Source organism: Solanum pennellii, chromosome 6, assembly GCF_001406875.1.
Source record: "Solanum pennellii chromosome 6, SPENNV200".
Lineage (NCBI taxonomy): Eukaryota > Viridiplantae > Streptophyta > Magnoliopsida > Solanales > Solanaceae > Solanum > Solanum pennellii.
Window position 1 is genome coordinate 50,051,019 of NC_028642.1, and position 27,001 is coordinate 50,078,019.

Consider the following 27,001-nt stretch of genomic DNA (forward strand, 5'->3'; position numbering starts at 1 on the left):
ACCATTTCTTATGACATATTTTCACGTTTACGAGCTAACTTTTAGGAGTCACGAGACTTTTTTAGTTTTTTCGTATGTATTAGCCCATGAATATGAAGTCTTGGAGCACCCAAAAAATTTCTGGAAAAACAATATGATGACTTCTGTAGTGAGTTAGGGAAGCATTACGTATAATTGCACCATTTTAAAGCATATTTTCACGTTTACGGGCCAATTTTTGAAATTAAGCGATTTTTTTTTGTTTTTCATTTTTATGAACACATGAATCTGACACTTTGAAGAACCCAATTTTTTTTTAGCTAAAACACTTTAGAGTACTTCCATAATGAGTTAGGGAAACATTACGTATAGTCATAACATTTTTAAAGCATATCTTCGCACATTTACGAGCCAATTTTTAATAATTATGAGGCTTTCTTAGTTTTTTATGTGTATTAACCAATGAATCTGGCGTCTTGGAACACCCAATTTTTTTTCTTCTGAAAAAACATTATGAGGACCTCCATAGTTAATTGGAAAAACATTACGTATAGTCACACCATTTTAAGACATATTTTCGCATTTGCGAGCTAACTTTAGGAATATCGTCACTTTCTTGGTTTTTTCGTGTATATTAGCCTTTGGATCTAACATCTTGGGTCATTTATGGAAAAACTTTATGAGACTTCCATAATGAGTTGAGGAAGCATTATTTTTGTCACACCATTTTAATGCACATTTTTTGTATTTATGAGCCAACTTTTAATAATTACGCAACTTTTTTTGTTTTTTGTGTATTAGCTCATGGATTTGATGTCTTGGAGCATTCAAAAGAAATTCTAATTTTTTTTTGTGGACTTCGTAATGAATTGGGAAAGCATTACGTATAGTCGCTCAATTTTTTAAGGCATACTTTCACATTGACGAACCAACTTTTAGGAATTACGCGATTTTCTTGGTTTTTTGTGTGTACTAAGAGCACCCAAAAAAATATTCTGAAAAAACTTAACGAGGACCTCCATAATTAGTTGAGAAATCATTACATATAATTTTTAAATATATTTTTGCATTTGCAATCCAACTTTTAAAAATTACGCGACTTTTTTTATTTTTCCTCTGCTAATAAAATAGCCCATTAATCTGACATACCCAAACTTACTAATGAATTGGGGAAACATTACGTATAAACTCACCTATTTTGCACCTAAAATTCCATCAATTATTCCACCGAAAGCCTATAAATCAAAACTTCTCCCAAGTTGGTACTAACTACTAAGACCTTAGAACCACAATAACTTCGATTTGTTGGTTGATTTTCGAAATTAGTCGAGACCAGACAAAAAAAGTTAAGATAATTTTTTAAAATCTATTCATCATAGGAAATAGAGTTCAGTTCAACAAAATAAAAAATCAGTTTGTTCTTCCAGCATTTTGGGAACAATGACAGTATCCCTTTAGACAAAAGACTTGTCACCCAAAAAAAAAGGGACCAAAATAGTTGATCTATGAAGATCTCTCAAAGCTTTCTTACTTGCTACTCTTTCACCTGAATGTTTAAATACCTACAGAATCATGCAAGTACTTGCAACTTAGCCCATAGTAGCATCTTCCTTGAGCATAAAAGTGGCAAAGCTTCTTTTGTTCCTCGCGCTGTCCTTGAGTTGGACGCTTTCCATTCCTTGCTTGCCAATTATCAGTTCTTTGTGGAGATTTATAGTTCATATTTTGTGAATGACCATGACCTCCTGTATACATATGACTATGTCCTTCTAATGGACTTCTACTAGTATTGCAGTTGTTGTAACTTCCATCGCTATAGCCCCTCCATGTTGGAATGTTATAATAGTATGTGTTACCTCCATAGCTAGAGCCCCTCCACATTGGCATATGCGTATTCGAGTTATGCCTATGCATATTTGAGTTATGCTTCTCCCTGTTAGAACTAGGATCATTCAGGTTCACATTAGTCAAAGGCTGTCTCTGATTAGGCCTTTCTTCTGGTCTGTTTTCTCTAGGGTAGACATTTTCCTGTATTACGACATTTGTATAATTTCTGAATTGCTTTTGTTCATCTTTTTGGCTGTTGTACACCACTTCTACCTGAGGCTGATCATTCTTGTTTAAGGAGTTCATTGAGCGAGAATGCAGCTGTTTCCCTTTACCCTCAGCTACTGTTTTCTTCTCCTTGTAATCTGTGCTTACCCTGAGATATTTAGACAAACATTGGTTCAAATGTTCATAATCAAGTGAAGTTGGTTTATTTCGTAAGTTCATTCTACCAATCTGCTTCCTAGAATGACCAAAATTATAATAGTACCTATTTTCCCTTCGCATCTTTCGCATTTCCTTCTCTTCGACACGTGTTTCCCTGCTAGACCGAGCAACAGAACCTCTGGCATGCTTTTCTGATAAAATTTTCTGCCGTTCTGCTTCATCGTCCCATTTCTTCAAATGCAATATATGATTAATTAGCATATGTTGCAGGAATAATAAGTACAAGTACTAGAAATTCTAATTACTATTCAGCAGACCTGTCGCAATGTTTTTAATCTATAGAGGTTTCTACCCTTAATGAGGAGAGGATGCAGTGGAGGCAGCGGTTTTTCCCCTTTACTCCACAATACCTCAACCTGACCAACAGTAAAAAGAATCTTATATGAAACAAACAAGATGAAACAATGCAAGAAGTGTACGTACATCGAAGCCAAATAAAAAGAAGAAACGGAAACAGAAAAGGTTAAGTCAAATAATTGCTGTTATCTACAAAGAACTTAAGTTGAAAATAACTTCTCATTCCTCTTCTTGTTCCCAAGAGTTCAATCTAAATTGATTGCTTTTAAAAGCTCACCGTAAAGGTATGTTGCTGCTTTTTAGCACCATAGCTCTCTTTCACAATACGCCCTGCTACTATTCTTGTCCCACAGGGAGGGCCAGTAGCACTCCTGGATGCAATGCTGAACCTGATGAACCACAATCATACACCTGCTAAGTAAACGCACGCATACTGCTGCTTCCCCAATATATGTCTAATAGGGAACTGAAGTGAATTATACATGACACATCTGCCACTAGTTATTCACAGCCTTTAGAAGTGCATAAAAGAAGACCTAAAGATGCTTACTACCACTTGTTAAAGTTAGAAGCTTACATTTCATATACATTTTGTTCAAACATAACAACATCCCCAGTGCACGCGTCCCCTGCATAATACAAAAAGTGAAGATGAAAATGACATGTCCAGAAAGTTCTAATTCATTGCTGAAATTATAATGCTAGGTTCCACCAGAAACACAGACGCAAGGTGAAAGCTATGACACTTTTCAGCAGTTTAATAAACTTGACTTGGTTATTCTTAAGGGGCTAACGATCATAAATGTTTGCTACAATAAAACTATATCCACTTAAATACTCTATACATAGGAAAAAAAACTGTACCTTTGCAGTTCAATACAAAACTAGATGGGGGATACTTTTCCTCTCCACGACCATCGAGGATGCTGAAATACAATAGAATTTGCATTAAGTTCAGAAGTTTTGATCATTACAAAATTAAAAGCTGAATAAACTGAAACTGGGAAATTACTCGGTGTGCTCTTTGATGCGCTGGATAAGTGTATCTTTGGTACCCGTCAATCTCAGCCCATGTTTCCTTAGGTAAACCTTGCATTGCTCCACTTTCAGTTTCTCAATCTGACCAGCTGCCACCAAGTAGAAGCAGAGACAAAAATAAGGATTCAACCATTGTAACCTTTCGGAAAATGAGAAGATAAATATAGGCAGTAACAATCACTACAAAGCCTTGTATGTCATAGAGCAAGAAAAATACTGAATAATTTTCTCTTATTCTAAAGATTGGAAGTTTACTACTTTCTTACCGAAAGGGGAAAGCTGCAACATTATAAAAAGGTCATTTGGTCTTCCAATTTATATACCAAAAATGAAGACAAACTTTCATGAATAAACATATCTTTGCATAGGGGCGTGTCTTAACAAGTGTATACTCAAAATAAAAAGTCCCATACATGAATTTCTTTTATAGCTTTCATATAAAAGAACACTAATATATTACAAGGTTTACACAACCAATAATCACACAACCAGAGGATGTGGTGGAATCCTTGAGTTTGTGCCCTGCAATTGGAGATATACTTAGGGAGTTCCAGGGGTGGAATTAGTAAGGGCCAAGGGCAAAAGTTTACTCCGTTTATATAAAATTATCTTTTACGAATATATAATATAGGTTGAACTCCTTTGGTCTTTTCGTGTGTTAGATGTTTTATATTTCTAACCCCCTTAGTGAAAATGACAGCTCCGCAAATGGGGAGCTCTTCCTCCTTAATTGACTCATACGCCATGCAAATCCGAATTAGTTGGACTAGTGAGTTTCGGATGTCAGAAAAAAAAGAACCAATAACAATCACCAAGACTGAAAACTACCATATCAACATGTAAATTAAAAAAAACAAAACAATGTTATTGAAACCTTTGATTATCTTCTGAACAGTTTCATAGCTTTTTTTATCCTTCTCATCAAGCTCTGGTACTATCACTACCTCCTCCAGATCCTTCTCTTCCTCAACGCAATCTTCCAAAGCCTTAGAAACATTCCGCCTACATTTCACAACAACGCGAAAAATCAACATCTCACTTTCATTTCTTTGGACGAAATTGAAAACTAGCATGTCTCTTTTTGGAGAATCGAATCGAAGATTGTACCTGGCAGACATAATATCCATAGATTTCTGTTTTTTGATTGAGAGTTTCGAAAGTGAGGATTGTGTCTCCTCAAGAAGATCAAAAATTGGATCATCTTGAGAATCATCGGAATCGTAGTCGCTATCACTTTCCGATACATCGTACGGCTGCTCTGCTGAACCCATTATTTTGATTTCTGGAGGATGATGATTGAAGAGCTCTCTGTTTGATTGTTGATTTCAAATTGGGTTTTAAATTGAAATATTACCGTTGTTGAGTGGATTGTGTTGTCAAAATTTGTACTCTTAATTGGATTTTTTTTTGGCAATAATAAAGTTGGCATGGACCTGAATGGCTGAATCAGAGACTTGAGACTCAAAGTGCACAGATACCCAATTTTTAGGACCTATATTAAAACAATAATCGTTTGGTAGTGTGTAAAAAAATACTGTTGAATATGGTATATTTAATGATACATCTCTTAAGAAACAATAAATAATAGGAAAAATATATTATATTTTGACTTTATTAAATTTAATATGTTAGATGATAAATTAAATACTAATGGTAAAATACACACAAAAAGTAAATTATCCCTTGATTTTATAAATTGAACAAGTATTGTTAGATAAATTATTTTTAGTATAGCGGACAATTATTGTTAACGAAGGGAGTATTAGTTATGTTTAGACTATACCGTATTTGATTTGACATATTAAAAATAACATGCGTTACATAATTTTAAGAAAAATATTTATTTATAAAAATACTTTCCACCAAATATGATGGAATGGACGTGTAATAAATTTTAAGAAATAATTGTATCTTTAATTATGCTAATGCATGCATTTAAAATCTTTTGCATTACCAAACAAAGTCTATAATATGCTCGCATTTACTTATATATGGGTTGAAAAAGAATACCAAACAAGATATGAGTAAATAATAATCCACAAAGGTAATACCATCTTTTATTTTTTCTAATTCGCTCTACCAAATGACCCCAATTATTTATAAATATTGTAAATTTGACTACTTTAAGATCAAGTACAGAAAACTGAAAAAAAATAAATCCTAGTTTAATGTAACAAAAGGCATAGCTACAAATTTCAAATAGGTTTTGCCCAAGTTTGGAATGACAGGTCTAATTTGGTAATATTCAGAATTCATGTTCATGCACTTCTAAGGATTGAATCAAAATAGTAGACAACGAATGAGGCTACCACTGTAATTTACTAACATATACTAAAGTAGCTAAAACGGCATTTCAGAATTACAAATACCTATTGGAAGGCAAGTTTTGTGGTTGATTATCAAGAAAAGTACATGCTGTGATTCATATTAAATATCATTTCTCAAGTATTCGCAACATTCGGTCGTCATGGTTCACATCCCCTGTTCTACATTATCAAACTGACATGTCTTCAGTCTCCCTATCCTCAGAAAACTAAGGCCACTGTGGTCTTGTCAGTTGCCCACTGACCGATGCTGGAGTAACATCATTTCTAAGCTGTACATTTGACGGCAGCATCACCAAATCTTGCTTTTAGCCCAGAAGAGAAGACTAACAACTCCAATGACAATAGCAACAGGAGCCCACTTCCGTATCAGAGCCTTGAGTCATGAAGAAATGGATCAGTCACCAAACAGATTTTAAGTTCAAACATCAGACTAAATGCATGTACATAACGCGAAAAAGAGTGACAGAAAGCTCAGCCATCTGATATATCATGGTTACTCGTCTTTCTCAGTGTCTGGGTCTAAGACACCCAAGCTTAGAATAAGGCATGAGTCTTGCATTCACATGTTGATTTATCATAGCCTTCAGCAAAAATAGTCCACCAGGGATTTGAACCTGAGACCTCACCGTTCTCAACCTACCTCATTGACCACTAAACTACACCCTTGGGTGTTCATTCAAGTATTTTTTCAAGAATAGAAAACATTCTCACACTGTCATCACTCACTCAGTAGAACCAGTCAAGCTCTATAATCTTCAACAAAATCTTCATACATGGTAGGTTTTAAAAATGCCAATGAACATTGTTTGAGCAGCTTATATAATTTTCTAAACAATATCGATGCCCCCACCGCCCAAAAAAAGAACATGCAAGCGCAAGAGAACTCAAGAGAATGAACAGCAAATTTCATGTTCCTTCAGATCTATGTATGGCACCACTTCACATTCCCGACACTCAAAAGGTAGAAGCAACAATACCACACAAGAATTTAAGTGCATCATCTTGAAAAACAAATGACACTTACCTGACGATTCAAATCTCTTGCCTTATCAGCATATATGCGGGATTCTGATGTCAAGCGGCTGGACATCTGACTGACCTCTGCAGAATTAGATGTTTAAACAATCAGGTCACTAACCGTGAAAAAAATTACATGATACTAAATCAATGCACAAGAAGGGTGAAAACAGAAGGGTAACCATATAATTAGAGTATAATTGCCGATCTATATCAAAGCTATGAGTCACCAGTGGTTGGAAATTCATATCACAACTGACTCGGCGCTTAATTTTATCTGTGCACAGGTAAATGCTGCAGCATTTTGCACAAGCAGCATAGCTTGTCTCAGCATTTGATCCAAAATCAACTTTTTCTTTGTATAAAGACTTTCAAGAGAAAATCTCATCTCACAACTACCACATGTTACACCTTCGAATCATACAATAAAAAGAGGCATACAAGTGCATAGTTGCCACCAGCTTCTAGTAGACAGATCATCTTGATAACTTACATGCACTAGATGATACTAAGTTTCTCCAGGTATAAGGAGCTCAATTCTGACCTAAGCAATCCTAACTTTAATTCAACAGGCTGACATGAAACATACCAATCATTTTAAATGAATTTGCAAAAGATTTACTGATAAAGAGCTCAGAAAAATGTTGGAATGAGAAACTTACGGTCCAATTTTTCACCAACACCAAGAACTTCTTGTACATTTCGAGTCATTATCTGATGAACTTCATAAAGTTCATCATTCAACTTTGCAACATTGCGTTGAGTTCTGGTATCCTGGTACAGTTTCTTCGTCTTCTGTATGAATGTATCTTTTAAAATAGGGAAAATAATATATTGGAAGAACAGAAAATTAGTTTTTAACAAAAGGAAATTGGAAAATCGAAAAAGGACAGTGTGATGGAAAATGCTTACCAAATTTGATAAAGGCATAAGGTCTAGCAGCAGTTTCAATTTGACTCCCATTGACACGCTCAAACTCATTCTTAAGGTCTTCTAGGTACTGAAAGGCAAGTTTCTTTGGATAAGAGCGATCACACATTGTCAGATAGCAAACGCGCCCTTCAATTATATAGCTGAGAACTTGGGTTAAGAGACCAGTACATTCACATTTCTGGTTTTCCATAAGGCACATTTACAATTGGGTTGGGAGGACACAAAGTAGAGCTAGTGGTGATTTAGAAAGTAAGCAAATGAAATAGCAGCAGCAATAAAGAAAACTTGGAAAGTCACAACCCACATCATCCCAAAGATTTCACATCCCGGTGGTCCTGAATTTTAATAAAAGCTTAGTGATATTTATTATTCTCTTGGTTATTTTCTTTTGGGTATTATGACTCCCGATCCTCCATCCCAGGAGATAAACAGTGGTTCCCACAGTGCTCCCTTGGTGACCCGAACCTCCAAGCTCATGATTAAAGTTGGAGGCCCTTTCCACTAGACTATGCATCCCTTGTCTTTTGGTGCTATCCATAAATCCAGAAAAGAATTAGTAACAAGTGCTTATAAAACATATTAAATGTCTATCAAGTGGAGAAGCTACTAAGCAGACAAAAGAAATAGATCTGCATAAGCGATATCGACAAACTTCTTTTTTGTTCCTTTTGTTGGTTTTATTTTCTACCGCATCATCCATATTTATCACCATCTATACATCCAATATAGGAATTTCACTCATCAAAAGAATTAAGCTGGAGGAAACCTCATTAATTGTTTAGTACCTGATCCTAGTTTTCCACGAAACTCACAACAATAAGAACAACAGAGTCCATCATAGAGTTTTCTTTAAATTACAATAATAAAACTACAATACAGATTTGCTTCTTTTGATAGGCATCCTAAATGGAATCTTCAAATTGAAAAACTCTGTAGACTGTTTCAACATATAATTGCGATGATGACTCATTACAAGTTGGCAGAATAGCAGAAATAGGGCCAACTGAATGTTCAAGAAGTTCCTAACAACTCCGTCCCCACCCCCAAAACTAAAAGAAGAATGATTCACCAAGTTTGTAAAGAAAGCTTTTTCTTGCCTTGAGAGGAAAATCGAGGAATCATAGTTAGAGAATAGGTAACTCAGTGAGGCTATTAGGAAAAAACCAGTAAGTGCATGAACTTACTTACCTTGCAGTCATCTTGTTGAACAAAGAAGTTATTACTAATTATTTAGAGAAAATTCCATTTAGCATCCGAAGAGATGTAAATAGTACTGTGAATGTAAAAATAAAAAACAATATGGAAACAATAAGAGGATACTGGAAAATGTAAGGTCCACTTTCAATGGACATCCTTGATGCCTCATTATGGCCCATAGAGAGGTTCTTGAATAAGGACTTGACTTGCTGTTTGTAGTAATCTGCATCTGGAACATCACGGCTATCATCCAGCCCCTCAGCTAATGGAAGGCCATCCGTCACACGAGCAATCATAGTCAACTTCACCATCTTCCTTAAACAAGCGAACAACTACAAGCAACCACAAAAAGGTAGAAGTTAACAAACATATAGTTTGAATACATAGAAACTACCAATTTTCCATGCTCTTAGGCTGCTAATTCCAAAACCTTGGATCAATGACTTATTGGACATAAAGTTCCTAGTTTACATGTATACTCAATTCCACATCAGCTGGAACCGACTGTGAATTTGTCAAATACACAATTCAGCTCTATTCAGGTGCATTTCATTCTAATACTAAATAATTTGCTCATTTGGGCAAATTTAGGATTATTATTTTCATTCCAGTAGTGGAATGTGGAAACACAGATATTTCCTACTAGTCATCCATAGCTAAGACCGTTATGCAATCTAACCGAACATATCAAATCTGAGCTAAAATCCGACTAAAATTAGTTTCCTATCAAATGTCGCGGATATTCATCACAAAATAAAAGTAACCTAAACATACAGAGGGAATTGCATGAGAACACAAAAAGAAAACAAGCATATTTTACATAAATAAATTGAGAGAGTTATGTCGGTCTATCAAATTACGAACCTATCATTCACGTCGGTGCAGCCTTTGTTGGTTGATCTGTTGAACTTCCGATCGCCGGTTTCCGATTTTGTATCAACCTCTCGTGAACTCCGATCGGTTACAACGAAATGAAGGTTGTAATGAATGGGAATTGGGATCGGATTCAGGGAATTGGGTAAATACCGTCTTTAAAAGTAGTATATTTTTTATATGAAATATTTAATTTAGTATAAATGATGAATAAAATAATAAAAATTTGTTAATATCTTAAATTATATATGGGATAGAATTATTAAAATTTTATTTTTGAGATTATTATGTTTATCTCACGTATCAAATCATATTATTTTAGATTTTAAAATTTTGATAATCCTATTTAGGGTGTTTATGATTTGGTTTAAAATACCCTCTCCTTGATATTTTAATTTTGGATAGTGATATCATCACCAATTTTACAAAGCTTTTGTGTAAAATTTCGGCAAACAAAGATGAGGTATGGTATCAACTCAACTTCACTCAACATATTTCACAATGTTATAAAAAAGATATATTTGTACCAACAAAATGTAAAAAAGACAAATATATTTGATTGTTTATTCGAAAACAATTTTTCTATCTCCAAGAGATGGTGATAAGGTGTGTGGACACTCTATCCTTGCCAGATTTCATTTATGGATTTTACTGGTATATTGCTGTTCGTTTATTAATGACTCGTGTGGAATGTTTAGGCTCCATCGAACAAATAATTAATTTGAAGTTGAAGAAAAAAACAGTTTTTGAAGTTAAAAATTGAGTTTCTTGGAACTTTGAAGATTGAAATTTAGTGTGTATATGAGAGAGGGGGCAGACTATTCTATTTTTGCTCGAAGCAGACAACATATATATGCATTAAGCAAAATCATGAAATCGAAAAGTTCCCTAATGCAATAACACAAATACAACAACATAGCCATTGAAATTCCACAAGTGGGGTCAGGAAGACGTTACCAGTTACCACTACCTCATGAAGTTAGAGAGGTTTTTCCCGAAATACCCCACCCACAAACACAAATAACTCTACTAAATCTGCAACAGAGTTTTATTTACAAGAACTTGCACATTAACCACCATCTAAACAATCATTCACGCGAAACCATCACAACTTGCTTTCCAATATTGCGACCAGAGAAGAGACCAACTAGAGCACTGGGAGCACTTTCGAGGCCTTCAGCTACGTCTTCCACATACACAACCTTACCAGCCTTGATTTGCGGAATGATCATTTCCAAATACTTAGGGTAAAGATGATAGTAATCACGAACAAGAAATCCTTCCATGCGGATTCGTTTTGAGATGAGACAGAACAAGTTGTGCACTCCTTCAGTCTGCTCAAGGTTGTATTGAGATATCATCCCACACACAGCAATACGACCATGGATTTTCATATTCAGAAGAACTGCATCAAGCATCTTCCCTCCAACATTCTCAAAGTAGATGTCGATTCCATCAGGGAAGTACTTCTTCAAAGCCGCATCTAAATCCTGCTCCTCTTTGTAGTTAAAAGCTTCATCAAAACCAAACGTGCTCTTCAACCGATCAACCTTTTCTTTACTTCCAGCACTACCGACAACATAGCAACCCAACATCTTTGCAAATTGCCCAACGAGCTGACCAACTGCTCCAGAAGCAGCTGAAACAAAGACGGTTTCTCCCTTCTTAGGAGAGCAAACCTCGTAAAAACCAGCATAAGCTGTGAGACCAGGCATACCGAGGATTCCTGTATAGTAGGAAAGAGGCACATCCTTGTCATGAATTTTAAACAGAGTCGGAGTAGCTGTTACAATACTATACTCCTCCCATCCAGTCCTTCCCAAAACTAAGTCACCTTTCTGGAAGTTCGAATCACCAGACTCCAAAACTTTAGCCACTCCATATCCTGTGATAGGAGAGCCTGGAGTGAAGGACTCAATATAGCTACCCTCAAATTTCTTCATGCGTAACCGCATGTAAGGGTCACATGACAAAAAAATATTCTTCAAAACCATAGCATTACAACCTTCTGGAACATTCAATTTGACGGTGGTATTTTTGAATTCCATGTCTGATTCCTTAAGGTCACTGGTGACAAAGTGTTTCAGAATGACCTGTTTGTTGCGCACTTCTTCTGCCATTTCTCGCTTCTTCCGTGTTCGTAGAAGTGATAATTGTCCTGAAATCCAATTTCCACTTTAAGCATGAAGTTTCAGAAAATAATCCAAGTGTAGTATTCAGAATTTGTGCTCTACACAAAACTCATTTTAAATAAATACAGCTAACTGCTAAGCAATAAAATCATTTTTTTACCTCCCGTTTTTCAATTAATACGCATACCATCATCTAAAGAAAAAAGTGACATAACAAATCGGGGTGAAGTGAGTATTCCGTTATATGATTCTTGTACAACACCCAAGAACGCTAGGAAATGATCAAATGAAGTGTTTCACAAATTGGGATCAAATGATCTTGCCTGTGTTTACAAGTTCTATTGATACCTAGTGGCGTGGGCGGGAGCTTGAAGTCATATAATTGTGTCGTTATGGGGGGGAGAATTTTAAGCCTAAAAATGACATCAAAAGGAATATTTAACTCAACAGGTAGAACGAGGACATTTTTGAGCAATTTTCAAAACGTTAAGGATATCTTTGACCTTTTTCTGTTAAAAAAAAAAAAGCATCAACTGCAATGCAATATTAACAAGTTTGAACTAGCCAATTTCAATAAACAATCCATGCAATGTTGAAGCTATTAGAGGTTTTCATAAAATAGATTCTTCCCACAATGCCTTCCCCGTTGAACTTTTCTCTAAGAGCTGTCCAATCGATCAACTATCCCCACTAGTGGCAGATCCAGGATTTCCCTTCGGGAAAAAAATTAGTGCCTAAGATTTGTACTTGGAACCTCAAGGTGAGTTCTGAACCCCTCAACCACTAAGTCAACCTCTAATCTTACATTTAGGAGGTTCAAAAATCGACATAAAAATACCTTAAATATACAACATAATTTTTTGCAGGTCAGCCCATGTCCCCAACTATGAATTTATTGAATATACCATTCAGCTCTATTAAGGTGAATTTCATTCTAACATCCAAAGGTCGTGACCTAATGATCAATGAAGTGTGCTGAGAACCGTGAATCGTCCCAAATTCAAACTCCAAACAAAAATAGTTGGTGATTCCTTGGTGGAGGTGACAGGTATCCCGTAGAATTAACTGAGGTGCACGCACGCTAAAGGTGAAATTCATTCTAGTACTAAATAATTAGTTTATTAGGGCAATTTACGATAATTCATTTTAGTACCTCTTAGACCGACTACAATGAAAACACAGAATTTTGCATACTAGTCATATCTACAACCAACACATTTATGCAATCTAAGTGGAAAAAAAATCAAATCCGAGTGTTATAAAAAAGCTTCCTGGGAATAATCACCACAAAATTGAAGTGACTGCAGAAATTTTGTGAGAATAAAAATAGGCAAACAAACACATTTTACATAAATAAATTGAAAGAATTATCAAGTTACCCTTTGTTTGGTGAAATGCTGTACTTTGGATCTTCGAATTTTGATTTTGTATGGTCTTTCTCGTGAACTCCGCTCAGTTTCAGTAAAATGAAACTTGTAATGAATTGGAATTGCGTAGTAATACTTTGGCTTTATTTGTTTTCAGTAACAAGTGAGATGTCTAAATATTATTAATATTATGATTAAGGATTGTTCGGAAAGCCACCTAGTAATTAGAAGTGGTGTAATTACTAGCCTCATAATTATATAGTCTAGTAATTAGGTAAGTAATTACATTGTAATTACGCATATCCTGTTTGAATGTGATAATATAATTACACATATTGTGTTTGGATCCACAATTGCAATCATAAAATTGTATTAAATTTAAAATTATATTATAAAATTAAGAAATTTTATAAATAATATTAAATTAAATATTTAACTATTTAAGGGATATATTTTTTTAGAAAATTTATTATTTAGTAAACATATGTTCTTAATTAATATTATGAAAAAATTATTGATTTATATTTTTTTCAATTAATATATTTCAATTGAATTGATTATTAAAACTAAAAATATGAAGTTTCTACGAATATCATGAAATGTTGTTTGATAAAAAGATTAATATATAAATAATATGTCATAAATTATTAAATATTCGATAAAGAAGTATTTTATCAGGTTTAATTAAAAAATGACTGCAATGTCAATTCAATATTACTAAAAAAATTAAAGTAAAAATTTAACATAAGTTATAAATTCAAAAACAAAAAATTTAACATAATACTCTTATAGCAAATTTCAACATAACATACATAAACATGATTTATTTTTATTTTTTTTTAAAAACATAAGTCTATAATCTTACTTAACAATAAATTATATTTTAATTTAAAAATTAGAATACTAATAAAATTATGTTAATGAGAAAATAAGCATGAAATAAAGAAATATAGAATACGAAAGAATTGCATTGAATAATGTGAAGTAAGGTTGAGAACGACAAGAAAATGAAATATAATAATAAAAAATAAATTTGTAGAAATTTTTACAACAATAAAAAATAAAAATAGAACTTGAAATAATAGAAGTGAAAAAAATTAAAAACAAAAAATCAAAATAGATTTTTTTTTAAAAAGAATAAATTAAAAGAAATTAGTTGGTAATTACACTATGTAATTATCAGCAATTCACAGCCTATTTCTATGAATAATTATCTCCTGTCAATTACACCAGTAACCTGCTAACCAAGTAATTATTATGTCCAATTAAACAAAATAGACAATGTAATTACCAATTACATCAAAATCAATTACCAAATTGAAATTCCAAACAGGCCCTAAGATATTATTTTCAGTTTGAACATTGAATAACTGAAGGTTTATTTTTCAACATTTGAATACGAGTAACTTATATTTCCGTAAATATATTTCATTCAAATAAAAAGTAATTGAATATTAAAAATATATAGATTTAATAAAATAAAATATTACTTGATTAAAAAAAATATTGACGGCTGTGTTAGTCAAATGAATATGTGGTGATTAATGATGTGTAAGTGATGTTGTTGGTTGTGATTGTGGAGGTGATTGGTAGTAGGAATCGTTCACAATAGTAATAGTAATTGATAGTGGCGGTGGGGCGTCAGTGATGGCAGCAGTGGATATAATTATAATAATGGAGATGGTAGATGTGACAACAGTTGACAGAATAGTTAGAGTTCAAAACCTAAATGATGTTAAGTAATGCGCAAAAACTCACTTTTTATGAGACTTGATTTACGACTTCAGTTTGGTTATTTATTTATTTCGAAGGGATTACACAACGCATTATTACCTCAACATAATTTTTAATTAAATTGAATAATTATAAATTACTTGTCAAGAACTTGATCATAAAATTAGAATTCCCTTAAGAAGGGCACATATTCATCTAATATGTTCATAAAATATTGTACTTATTCTATCTTGCTTAGAATTTCTAAACTCACATGAGTTTATCCCAAGTCTTTCTTCTAGTATCGTTTCCCTTCAACACTTTTGGATCTAATCGTGCTTCTAAAAGTCTTAACTGAAAAGACAAACTATCAAGAACGTAGAAAAAGTAGAATAGACGGTTAGTCAAATTTAATATAAATCACACGTGAACAATAACTAAAGTCGAAGAGGACTACTCCAACTTTTTTAAGACCCATAGGGAGGGTGGCCTGCCTTGCCTTTCTACTCTTAATTAGGTTACATTTGGTCGAGAAATCTCATTATATATGGATTTCCTTTTTGGCTGCCAACTTCAACAATCACCATAGCAAAATATTCATTTTCATCTTTGGCCTTTTCTGCATATTTGATTAAAATACACTACATTGGCCTAGTATATTTCCCAAGCAAAATCAGCACAACATCAACCACCATCTAATCATAAAAGTACTATTACAAAGTATTCGTTTTCGTGAAGTATAATCCTATATATATATATAAGTACTTTCATATAGATGTGTCATTTCCAGGATAATATGCTTCTCTAAAGCAAATAATATACGCGTTGATCCCTACTTAGTTGGAGTCAGCTGCACTTGTTTCGTGCTATTCAGATGATTCGTCATAGTTAGGTGGACGATTATTTAAGCTGGAGAAGCAGGGCACATGCTGAATTACTTGAAACTTTGATCTTTCAAGAATTTTGCATGTGCTCTAGCTCTCCAGCTTAATTCCTCCGCCAATTCCTGCATTCAAATCTCATGTTACGTTGAGTTCAGGTAAGTCCTCGTTAATTCAACAGTCTTTAGCCACCATTCTTTTCATATACATGAAATATTAGATCTACAATTACTCGTGAAAAAGGTAGCTCAATCCTGAACATAAATCCAACTTGTGATTATATACAAAGATCAAGATCTGATACGTACTATACATGTATAGTATGTATTACATTGAAGTTGAAGAACAATATTACATTAACATTAAGCCAGAGGGAACTGTTCTCTCAAGGCAATAAACAATCTTATATACCGAAACAATAAGAAATAAAGCATAAGCAAGGCCTAACGAGCCCAATGATACGTACTATATATGTACTAAAATAAAGTGTATTTTGATGATTATAGGCTGTACATAGCACACACATACCTCAAGCTCTGGCTGGAAAAAAAAATATTATGATTTGAAAATGTGTGTCATCAAGACAATTCAATGTGTTTTATATATCGCTGGAACCTTTGTCCTTCGAGGGACTTATCTTGGCTTCAAGTCCTTTCCCTTGCTTCTGAATGACGACAAAGAAAAGAATGATCTTGGAGCTGTGAAAGAGTAAATAGATTGAAGTTAACATGTAAATAATTGAATTTACTGAAGCATAAAAACTTATACAGGCTTCAAATTGATTTGTGCAATACAAAATATTGAAAAGTTCAAGATTTGTTAAATATCTGATGATATACTGTTTCATTGTTGATCAATGCAATACATCTTTAAGGCATTGGCTATTAAGAAAGACATATAAGATGATGATGAAGCAACAGTACTTCTTATGCTTCTCCCTTCGTTTCAATTTGTTTGTTTGGTTTTGTCTTAACATGAAGTTTAAGATAGTAAAGAAACGTCTAATCTTGGTGGTCTTAAACTAAAGATAAATATACCAAATGTCCTTTTATCTTGTGGTCTTAAACGTGTCATGTGAAAAGTCAAAATTAAGGAGTTGTCAAAATAGGAAAGATGCTTCTTTTTTGAAACGGACTAAAAAGAAAGTAAGTCAAACAAATTGAAATGGACGAAGTAATAGATAGGGAAGTACACTTTGACACAGGAAGTATATAGATAGTTGCATAAATAAATGAGGGAGCTGTGCACAATTGGTTTTTTTAAAGGTTATGAAGCTAAGTGTCAACAACGCCGATGGAGGCTCTTACTCTATTGTTTCTTCTAATGGTGGAATAATAGGAAAACAGAAAACATAGAGGATTAAGTTGAAAAACACCGATTTATTCAAAATATTCACCCTTTATTGAGCTTCCTGATAAATGATTCTCCCTCGGTTTGAAGTTAGCTGGAGGGGACGTAATAGACCTGTGCAAGGATTGAACTGCCAGAAATAAAGTACATTGAGTCAGTTAATTAAAATCAATGAGCTTCAGACCAAAAGTTGTAAAGAATTACTGAATAATAAGATCACATGAAAAGGTGTACTCATAAGCAAAATAAAATAGAAAAAGAACATTAACTTAATCTTCCCAAACATGCTTCAAGTATGCCAACAAACTATTGCAACTGTTGTTTGTTATTATTCAGATAAATCTGATTTGAAACAATTGACAAATGAAGTTTAATCAATTTTTGGGGAGCCACTGAATATCAATCAAAAGAAAACATCATATCTTACCTCGTTCGTTTAAAAGCACATCCTCGTAGAAGCTATCATTAGAGCGATGGCGACCATCATGTCCATTTCTTGTGCAATTATCTCCTTTAGAGGTAGTTGCAGCAATCCAGTCTTTAACCAGACTATCTGCATCAGGGTTTTTCCTCCCAAACTTTAGTAATCGCTTAAATCCTCTGGCCTTATCCTTGCGTGAAAGACTTTGAGAAGATTTTATGATATTGATTGGATTCTGAGTGGTCGTTCCCCATTTCTTCCTCGTTCTAGTAGCACCATTCGCCTGTGTTGAACTCAGAAAACGTGAATCCCAGGATGTAGGACTTCCCATAGGAGAGTCAAAAGCATCAACATCAGACATCTCATGAGTCTGTGAGACAGGACTATTTAAGAAGTTGGAAGGCACAGAAGAAGGCGAATATCCGGCTTCTGAAGCATAGCAAACTTGAGAAAGTGATCTCAGTAAACGTCTATTTTCTGGTCCAGAATAATTCTTCTCCATCTCATGACTCGGGCTTGGTGCTCCAATATCAAAATTTTCCTCAACTGCAGATATCATGCTCTCAAACTCGTCCACATCTCTACCTGTTGAGTCCTCAGAATCCAATTCCATGTCATCAACATCCTCATCATCATTGTGTGTAAACGTAGATGCAATGTTAGAACCCTTTGCCTCAGTCAAACTGCCTCTTGAGCTGAAATCAGCATCTTTTCCCGTCTTTAGTGAAGTCTTTGTATCCAAAATGTTGGAAAATTTATCATTTAAACTCTGTCCCATCTTGTCCTTCACAGATTTACGAGGTGCTGACATTACACACTTAGGACTTTGTTCCGTTTTGTCTTTATCAAATTTGAGAGGTGCCAAGATAACACCCTCAGAATTCATAGCAGAGCTTTTTCTTAAGGACTGTGAGTGCAGTAATTTGCTACGCGAATAAGGTGCACGAGGAGTCGTTTTACCAGCTGGAGAATAAGGCTCAGCATTTTCCTTTCTCATGTAAGACAAGTTTGGAACGGATCGTGCAAGTGGACTTTCAGCTTGAGATTTTCGCCGACTGGAAGGACTACTGGAAACCTTCATAGGAGACCTCGGAACAGATGCTACTATGTTCCGAGGTTTGGATGAAGGTTTGATAGGTAAATTTTGTTTCTTCCTTGGAGTAGTAGTATGCTTAGAAACTTCTTCCAAAGATGTTTCACTAGAAGACCTGAGTACATCATTCCTTTTCTGATTCATGAATTCAGACATATCTTCTCTATCATCACTTTGCTGAAATTGTTGCTGTCAAAGAGAATTAACTTTTCCTCAATATTGATGACAAGATAAAAGGAAACATAAACCAAATCAACTCAAGGTTTTAACAAGAAACAGAAATGCCTGCCTACATACTGTGTGTGAAATTGCTGCATCTATACAACAACATAGCCAGTGCAATCCCACAAATAAAGTAAGGGGAGGGATCAAGGAAGCTAAGGGTAGAATATACGCAAACTTTAGTAAAGAGGTTATTTTCGATAGACCCTTAGTAATTGCTGCATCTATACAACAAACAACAACATACCCACCCGGTGTAATCGCACAAATGGGGTCTGGAAGGGTAGAGAGTATAGTACACGCAGACCTTACTAAAGAGGTTATTTTCGATAGACCTTCAGCTAATTGTTGCATCTATACAACAAAAAATAACATACCCAGTGTAATCACACAAATGGGGTCTGGAAAGGGTAGAGTGTAGAGTATACGCAGACCTTAGTAAAGAGGTTATTTTTGATGGACCCTCAACTAATTACTACATCTATAAAACAAACAGCTACATATCCAGTGTAATCCCACAAATGAGGTCTGTAAAAGGTAGAGTGTACACAAAACTTAGTAAAGAGGTTGCTTTCGACAGAACCGGCAATTGTTGCATCTACACAACACAACAACAATAGTGTAATTCCACAAATAGGGTTTTGAGATGTATTGGTAACCCCTATCTTTAAGAGGTAAAGAGGTTGTTTTCGATATAACCTCAGCTAATAGTTGCATATGTATAACATACCTAGTGTAATCCATAAATGAGGTCTGAAGAGGATATAGTATACGTAAACCTTATCGTGTAGAAAATTATAGAAATAGAACTATACCTGTTCTCTGCTAAAAATTGAGCTGGAGCTAAACGATCTGCGTCTCTCAATACTCTTCATTTGAGCTGTACTCCTCTCAAGACAATCCTCCATAGCCCTCAGCTTCGCTTCCTTCTCCGCTCCTTTAGTATTCCATTCATCCCTAAGTTTCGCATCCCTTTTCTTCATATACATATCATAGAATTTCCCCGGAGAACCCGCAAAACCAATCAACTCATGATCATAAGAGTTTTTATCTATATTCATACTATCATTATCAAATACTTGATCATCGAGAAAGTCGCCGCAGGCATTGTCAGATGGCCAGCTTTGCATGTGACCGTGCCTACTAATTTTGCTGCTGGTAAAATAATTAGATTGATAATTTCCAGCTGCAGGAGGAGTACGCAATTGATGCTCAGCGAAGAGCTTTTCAAGTTCATTTGCTTTTATTTTCAACTCATTATTCAGCTCCTGGTTTCCTTTTGATTGCCGCACCCTTTGAAATTGCTCCGCAGACGGTAATATTAACGAATCAATTCCATCATTTGACATATGAGACGATAATGGATACGACATAATTCTTCCCTTTTATGAAACGAATAGGTGTTGTGACTACGGTTTGATGGATGAATGAGGAGGAGTGTTAAATCTACTCCTCCTCGTTCACCTTGTAATTGTCAACAATGGTGACTTTTGTGGTGATCAAGTTAAACGTTCAATTCTCAGGTACGTAGCAATGGGGAAGGTGGGGGGAGGGGGAGGGAGAGGGTATTGGGATGATGACACGTGGAGGGTTGAGATTAGTCTACGTAAGAGGGGGTGTTGCTTTTGTTGTGTTGAGAGAGATTCTCGGAAAGGTAGAATGGGGCCGGGTCGATCCAGTTGGTTCGTTGATACAAGATAAATGGGCTTGGACCTCTTTGATGTACATGTCCCATCTAAATATAACAAAGGGATTTTTCACAAATTTTACGGCGTTAATGTATCCCTAGACTATGGTCGAAATTCTAGAGAATCACTTTAACTAAACTAAGTTTTTTTATTATTCTCCTGAACTTATTCTTTTTTTTTGTACACTTTTTGTTTTACGTGACACACTTTGTGACTCCTCACACAATTGAGGCACGTGGAAGATATTTGGATGTCACGTAAGTCAAAAAGGTACACAAAATTACAAAAAAAAATGGGGTCAAGGGGTAATAGGGTCTTAGTTTAGTTAAGGTGTGTCTCTGTGATTTCGGTCATAGTTTAGGAGAGTACTTCTACCTTTTCTCAATTACATTTTATCCTTATTCTTTTTCAAATAAAAAATTCTCTTAAATTTCGTGAAATTCAGATACATCCCAAAATATTTTAATTTCGAATATATCACTTAACGTCCTGATATATTGTGATTCGATTTTTGATAATCACTTAACGTTTTTATACATCACGTATGTCCTGATACATGACGTAAAGTGATGAATATTCATGATATGAGAGACTTGGGCATGGTTTATCCACTAAGAGCAAGACTTTTTAAAAACTTTTTCTAACTTGTATTATATGGCATTACTTTTGCCACTAAGCTTATGCTTTATAGAAGTATTAGAGAAGCTTATTAAATTAAGGAAATGCAAATACATAAAGATAAAATATCCTTGCATACTATATTATTAACAACCTCAAGTCAGAAGAAAATTCATGTGATCATACTTCATCAAATTTTACAACGTTAAGAAATAACCCTTATGTTAGAATAAAAATATATGTTGTGATACATGAATTGTATTTGATATATGTATAGGAAATTGATTACTCATATGTCTTATTTAGTTTGTTCATGAATTAGGGAAGATAACAAATATGTAGAATTAAACCATGGTACATGTACTAGAAAAGATACATATTAAACACATTTTTTGGAAATACCTAGGTATGATTATCTAAAATGTAAGTTAAGTTAGTGAAAAGATTTACTTAGCACTTATCTTTAAATATTGATTGCTTACGTAAGTTGAGTAGAATTAAAAAAAAAAATTGTCATCTCACTTATAGATATATAATTGTAAAGAAAGTATATGTTACAAGCTAAATCAATCCTCAGTACAGATAAAAATGGAGTTAATTTCGTGGATGGTCATCCAAATATTGTCTATAAAAATCATTTTTGTTTTCTAATGAAAAATACAATTACTGGATTATCATTATTTTTCTCAAAAGCTTTCTCTCTTGATTGACATGTCATTGAAATCTCATATTTTATTTTATTTTATAAAAATATTAAATTTATTTAATTTATTAAATTCTTTTAGTCAAACTTATGTCTTATACCTGATCAAATATAATATCGTTACAAAAATAAATAAGTGATTGTGGATAATTCTCAATACTTGAACTTATAGACACAAAGAAACTGGGTCGCATATTTCTCGAATTTAAGATATATATGTATATATATTGATAATGTAAAAGAAATTAGGTAAATTCTAACATGTAATGACATATTAGATACATAAAATGTAAATGGAAACGAATTTGGGTTAAATCTGAAAAAGAAGTAGCACTGAAAAAAATTGGAGATGCGGGGGATCGAACCCCGTGCCTCTCGCATGCAAAGCGAGCGCTCTACCATTTGAGCTACATCCCCATTTGATGACCTTTAACGTATCTAAACATTATATTTATAGTCCTATAATCTCTTTTCGAAAATGAAAAATTTAGACGAATGAGCATGGTATGATATGGTACGGTATTTAAATTTTGAATAACATAATTTTGGTGTTCGATTTTTAAAATATTATACCATTACCATAACAATTTGATTCGTATTGTTTGGCATTTTGAGTTTCGGTTTTGGTATTCTATGGAACGGTAAATCGGCAATCATAGTTTGTTCAAATTCAATTAATATGTACTTATATAATAGAGTATTATGATTTCGACAATTTAAAAAGATGTCAATTTACGTACTAACATATTACACATATAAAAATATATAAGTCAAAATAAAGTACAAACATCTCCTTTGGTTAATCAATTATCAATGAAAATAAAGTAGTCAAAGTTTTAAATTCTTAACATTTTTTTTTTTTTGTGTGTGTTTCATTCTTATAAGTTGTTTCCTCCATCTATGTTTAGCTTCCTATTCGGTGTTTAATATCTCAACGTTTCAATTTGAATCTATGCATTTCATTCTCAATGACTTAAAATTGATAACTTTAATCAGATCAAAGAGAATCTCAATCATTCCATCACAACTCATATCAGTTTATCAAGAGTTAAGTTTGTCCATCAATCATTCATAAGAGCCATACTCCATTTTATATACACAACAAAAGAAAAAAAGAAGAGATAATTACAACAATATATTAACTAAACTAGAGCTTCATTCAAGTATTTATTGAAAGAGCATTATTAAGTTGGAGTACAATCAAACTCACAACCAAATTATAAAAACAAAAAAAAAAATTAAAAAAGCATCACTCCAAACAGATGGAGGAAGCAGCTTATAGGAAAAAAAATTACTTTAAAATCTCCTACTTGTAGTTTCTCTCTCCCTGATATTAACATAATCATCATCATCTATTTGATGTAAAGATTCCTTCACTACTCTGGAACCTTCTTATTTTTATTATTTGGTTATATACACTAATTAATATGTACATATTACTCTTAATTATGTTTATATATATATATTTATATATGCACAACATTGCAGCAGTCATTTCTTCACACAAAAATAGTTTGTTTGTTTTTCTGTTTCACTCGTCAACGATCCCAAGCACTCAGCACAATCCTGCAAATATAATGAGTCAATTACTAAGTTACATGAAAAAAATGCGCGAATTGAATTGACTTTGAATGAAATAAAATAACTGAGTTAATAAATAAATTATTAATTTGCGCGAGTCAACGATTAAGAAAATTCACCAATCATAGTTGGCAGAACAAGGTTCAATATTCGCTTTTCCCTTTAGTTGCTTCTTGTATTTCCTCCGTGGTGTGCTTGCTATACGAAAATCCAAAAGTACAAAAAAAAGAATTATTAAACATCAAACATCTTATGTTTTTAATTTATTTTATTAAAAAAAAATCATTTTTGCTTCTATAATTAGTATACAAAATATTTAAATGTTAACCTCAACTATAATTTAGAGTCATTCATATCCTTATCGTTAACGAATTATCTTGTATTACAGATTTCAATCATAAACTGAATAAATTTTATGCCTGAGAATATTCAAAGAAATTAGGGTCAAGGAACAAATTTAAGAACATATATACATTAATTAAGTTTTAGTTTTTTTTTAATAACTAGGGAAATTCGCGGTTGCTATTTTTTATATGCACACACAGTAAAATTTTCGCTTTTATGTAATTCCTCGCAAATCACGTAAAAGAGATAACTTGCAATAGATAAGCCTATTGCGACGAATTCGACTCAGAAGACAAACTCTTTGCTCTCCAACATGAAAGTTCCAAGAATTTAATTTTAACTTATATTTACGTTAAATACATTTTATGTCTATATTAAATGTTGTATTTAACTTATGCACATTTAAAATTAGAGATCTTAAAAAAAACGTGTTTATGATATTTCTTAAAGAAAAAAAAGTAGAATTAATTGTGGAACGACGACTAACGTGCAAATGGTGAATTTGGAGCGCTAGAAAACGCCGGAGAAGATGGAGCAGATCCAGAATCCGGCGTAGAATTGCCAGAACGGCCACAGGTTGAGTTGCTGCGGAGTATCGTAATGCTCCGGGAAACCGGCATCAGATCGTCGCTAGCGCCGCCGCCGTGATGGTGAAGGCCGAGCTTGGTGGGAGACGGCGGAGCACTGCAGGTAGAACGTCCGGCGAACGAATTATACTTGCGGAGTTTTCCTAACCCCGATTCCGGTGCCGGGCCGGCAAGTGTATCGTCCCATAGCTTGTGAAGAAAACCCATTATCAATCAATTAATGAAAAAACACAAATGATTTGAATTAAAAAAAAACAAAACTCTTAATTAGTTATTTTAAATTTTTTTTTCTTTTTTCTTTTCGTAATTATTATTTTTTTAATTTGTAACAACCGTAATTGAGGTGATGCTAAACGTCTGAATATATTGTTAGGCGGGGGGGACACCACCAGAATGCGACTGTTACAAGTTTACAAAGAGAGAGGTAATTTATTAGACAAATTAAAAATTAGTAGATGAAATTAATTTAATTAATCTTATATTATGGTGTTATTAGGCTTTTTATAGATGATTTTGATGGCTGGGGATATCCACCTAATATGGCTCTCTTTCAGTGATTCTATGAGTGGTGCATTCTTTAATTTATTTGGGATCTCACATTTTAGTCAAACTCGCAACAAATTTAGAATGTGAGATAAGTTTATCTAAGTTTTTCGTTCTTTAAAAAACAAATTTAGAATATGAAATAAATTTATTTGAATTTTTCGTTTCTTAAAAATTATAACATTTTAAATTATATTATTGTACCAACAAAAAATAAAGTGAACACCTCACATGGATAGTGGGAAGCCCGAATTTGTAGGAGAATTAGTTATCTTTTTGTTAGAAACACGTCATTAGATAAGATTAAAACTCTTATGTAATGGTTGATGAGGGGTGGACTAGGTAATACTCCTTGCGTTTTATTTTAATTATCAAAGGAAGTATTTAAAGTATTTTTAAATTTAGTGGGAATTATTTAATTATATTTTTAGATTATTATTAATATAATAAATATTTATTTATTTGATTAATTAAACTTAAATATATTCTCATCTCTTAAATATGAGTGAATTATACTTTTAAATTCTCACTGAGTTTAAGGTGTTTTTCTTACTTCTTTCAGTTATTTTATTTAGAGTCATTTGTTCTTATAAGAGTTTGAGATCACTAGTTATGTTATGTGGTAGATTATAGAAAATTTAAAAATGTTTTCAACTTTTCTCTCAAATTTTTTTTTAATTAAGGTCTCATGTTCTTATAACAGTTTGAAATCATTTGTTATGTCATCTAGTAGATTTAGATGTATTCAAGTGTAATTAAGGGAACAGAGTCTTTTATGAAATACTCAAATTTTGGCTAAAATTGTTGTTACGGTACCAAACTTTATATAGGACATAATAGTGTATTACAAAGATATAGTGTCATGTGAACACGTTTTTATTTATAATAATGTGTAATATTTATGATGTTCATGGGACACATATATACTTTTAAAATACACTATTAAATACGTATCGAGATAAAAAATCTTTTCTAAAGTTTAATATTATTACAACAATTACAATCAAAATTTAAACTTATTTCTTAAATGAAGGATAATTTTTAATAATAATTTAAAAATAAAACTAATAATGTGTATTAAATTCAAGATGTTTTCGATGCTTCTTATATATATGGTGGTTAATTCAATGACAATGAAGGACCCTGAAGAACTTTGGTCCAATTACATGTGGGATTGATTCCTGCTGTGCGGATTTATTTTTTATAGATCCACTCTGTTGGTGTGCATTGCACCTCGATCAACGATCAAAAACTTCTCCATATTATAATTTTTAAAATCAATTGAATGTTCGGAATTCATATTAAAATATAAATAGATATTTAAAAAAAAAATTTAAGTGTGTTTTAATATTAAATTACGTTATAGGAAGGAAAAATAATATCAATATTTGATTGTGCATATTTTTTATAAGATATCTTTTTAAAATTTACACATAAATAAATCATAATCATTTCCATAACTATAAAATAATTTTTTTAAGAATAAAAAATTAAAATTAAAATATTACATTTTTTTTGCAAGACAAATCAAAAATGAAAATTATGGGTGTGTTTGGTATGGAGGAAAATGTTTTCCATGGAAAATGTTTTCCTAGAAAATGTTTTTTTGGAAAACAAGTAGATTTTGGACTTATTTTATCATGTTTGGTTGGTGAGTATAAAATATTTTTCAGAAATAATTTTTAGTGTTTGATTTATTAATGAAAAATGTTTTTGAGAGACATCTTTTATTTTTACTTAAGTAAAAAATAATTTATGACATTGAAAATATTTTTTAAAATCAAAATTATTATTATTTTGGGGTGGGGGTGGGGTGGGGGTG

At 33.1% G+C, this 27,001-nt stretch overlaps 5 protein-coding genes and 1 non-coding gene across 8 annotated transcripts; all 6 read right to left on the reverse strand.

The window, feature by feature from the left end:
- Window positions 1-1,325: 1,325 nt before the first annotated feature.
- LOC107021719 (zinc finger CCCH domain-containing protein 62-like) lies at window positions 1,326-5,033 on the reverse strand. 2 transcript variants are annotated; one of them, XM_015222424.2, is made up of 9 exons: window positions 4,696-5,033; window positions 4,463-4,590; window positions 3,563-3,677; window positions 3,415-3,476; window positions 3,128-3,179; window positions 2,828-2,939; window positions 2,511-2,609; window positions 2,297-2,424; window positions 1,326-2,182 (listed from the first exon to the last, which is right to left on the reverse strand). In XM_015222424.2, the coding sequence occupies exons 1-9, from the start codon at window positions 4,857-4,859 to the stop codon at window positions 1,534-1,536; spliced, it is 1,509 nt and encodes a 502-aa protein (XP_015077910.1). In that variant the 5' UTR covers window positions 4,860-5,033; the 3' UTR covers window positions 1,326-1,533. The 2 variants fall into 2 exon arrangements, with proteins under 2 accessions (XP_015077910.1, XP_015077911.1); XM_015222425.2 differs by lacking the exon at window positions 2,511-2,609.
- Window positions 5,034-5,839: 806 nt separating this feature from the next.
- LOC107021275 (25.3 kDa vesicle transport protein) lies at window positions 5,840-10,117 on the reverse strand. Its single transcript, XM_015221899.2, has 6 exons — window positions 9,927-10,117; window positions 9,186-9,394; window positions 7,845-8,005; window positions 7,595-7,741; window positions 6,940-7,016; window positions 5,840-6,288 (listed from the first exon to the last, which is right to left on the reverse strand). The coding sequence occupies exons 2-6, from the start codon at window positions 9,371-9,373 to the stop codon at window positions 6,205-6,207; spliced, it is 657 nt and encodes a 218-aa protein (XP_015077385.1). The 5' UTR covers window positions 9,374-9,394; window positions 9,927-10,117; the 3' UTR covers window positions 5,840-6,204.
- A 642-nt stretch (window positions 10,118-10,759) lies between these two features.
- On the reverse strand, window positions 10,760-13,593 carry LOC107021842 (2-alkenal reductase (NADP(+)-dependent)). Its single transcript, XM_015222558.2, has 2 exons — window positions 13,447-13,593; window positions 10,760-12,093 (listed from the first exon to the last, which is right to left on the reverse strand). Exon 2 carries the CDS (start codon window positions 12,053-12,055, stop codon window positions 11,024-11,026), a length of 1,032 nt encoding a protein of 343 aa, XP_015078044.1. The 5' UTR covers window positions 12,056-12,093; window positions 13,447-13,593; the 3' UTR covers window positions 10,760-11,023.
- A 2,663-nt stretch (window positions 13,594-16,256) lies between these two features.
- Window positions 16,257-20,639, reverse strand: LOC107022623. 2 transcript variants are annotated; one of them, XM_027917553.1, is made up of 4 exons: window positions 19,930-20,639; window positions 17,806-19,081; window positions 17,425-17,508; window positions 16,257-16,692 (listed from the first exon to the last, which is right to left on the reverse strand). In XM_027917553.1, exons 1-4 carry the CDS (start codon window positions 20,485-20,487, stop codon window positions 16,673-16,675), a joined length of 1,938 nt encoding a protein of 645 aa, XP_027773354.1. In that variant the 5' UTR covers window positions 20,488-20,639; the 3' UTR covers window positions 16,257-16,672. The 2 variants fall into 2 exon arrangements, with proteins under 2 accessions (XP_027773354.1, XP_015078705.1); XM_015223219.2 differs by having other exon boundaries at window positions 16,257-16,726; window positions 19,930-20,638.
- A 1,828-nt stretch (window positions 20,640-22,467) lies between these two features.
- On the reverse strand, window positions 22,468-22,540 carry TRNAA-UGC. The gene has a single exon. It is a non-coding gene; the product is annotated as a tRNA-Ala (tRNA).
- A 651-nt stretch (window positions 22,541-23,191) lies between these two features.
- On the reverse strand, window positions 23,192-25,102 carry LOC107022629 (dormancy-associated protein homolog 4-like). Its single transcript, XM_015223226.2, has 3 exons — window positions 24,537-25,102; window positions 23,824-23,902; window positions 23,192-23,689 (listed from the first exon to the last, which is right to left on the reverse strand). The coding sequence occupies exons 1-3, from the start codon at window positions 24,841-24,843 to the stop codon at window positions 23,662-23,664; spliced, it is 414 nt and encodes a 137-aa protein (XP_015078712.1). The 5' UTR covers window positions 24,844-25,102; the 3' UTR covers window positions 23,192-23,661.
- Between the last annotated feature and the right edge of the window lie 1,899 nt (window positions 25,103-27,001).

Excerpts from the sequence above, each read along its gene's own strand:
- LOC107021719 (XM_015222424.2), bottom strand. The coding sequence starts at position 4,859 with ATGGGTTCAGCAGAGCAGCCGTACGATGTATCGGAAAGTGATAGCGAC. Across the intron at positions 4,591-4,695 it reads ATGGATATTATGTCTGCCAG|GCGGAATGTTTCTAAGGCTT; the intron begins GTACAATCTTCG and ends TGTGAAATGTAG. Across the intron at positions 2,425-2,510 it reads GATTAAAAACATTGCGACAG|AAATGGGACGATGAAGCAGA; the intron begins GTCTGCTGAATA and ends TTGCATTTGAAG.
- LOC107021275 (XM_015221899.2), bottom strand. The coding sequence starts at position 9,373 with ATGGTGAAGTTGACTATGATTGCTCGTGTGACGGATGGCCTTCCATTA. Across the intron at positions 7,742-7,844 it reads TTATGCCTTTATCAAATTTG|ATACATTCATACAGAAGACG; the intron begins GTAAGCATTTTC and ends CTATTTTAAAAG. Across the intron at positions 7,017-7,594 it reads TGTTGGTGAAAAATTGGACC|AGGTCAGTCAGATGTCCAGC; the intron begins GTAAGTTTCTCA and ends CTAATTCTGCAG.
- LOC107021842 (XM_015222558.2), bottom strand. The coding sequence starts at position 12,055 with ATGGCAGAAGAAGTGCGCAACAAACAGGTCATTCTGAAACACTTTGTC.
- LOC107022623 (XM_015223219.2), bottom strand. The coding sequence starts at position 20,487 with ATGTCGTATCCATTATCGTCTCATATGTCAAATGATGGAATTGATTCG. Across the intron at positions 19,082-19,929 it reads CAATTTTTAGCAGAGAACAG|CAACAATTTCAGCAAAGTGA; the intron begins GTATAGTTCTAT and ends TCTCTTTGACAG. Across the intron at positions 16,727-17,424 it reads ATCAGGAAGCTCAATAAAGG|CTCCAAGATCATTCTTTTCT; the intron begins GTGAATATTTTG and ends ACTCTTTCACAG.
- LOC107022629 (XM_015223226.2), bottom strand. The coding sequence starts at position 24,843 with ATGGGTTTTCTTCACAAGCTATGGGACGATACACTTGCCGGCCCGGCA. Across the intron at positions 23,903-24,536 it reads TCCAAATTCACCATTTGCAC|CAAGCACACCACGGAGGAAA; the intron begins GTTAGTCGTCGT and ends ATTTTCGTATAG. Across the intron at positions 23,690-23,823 it reads TGTTCTGCCAACTATGATTG|GATTGTGCTGAGTGCTTGGG; the intron begins GTGAATTTTCTT and ends TTATATTTGCAG.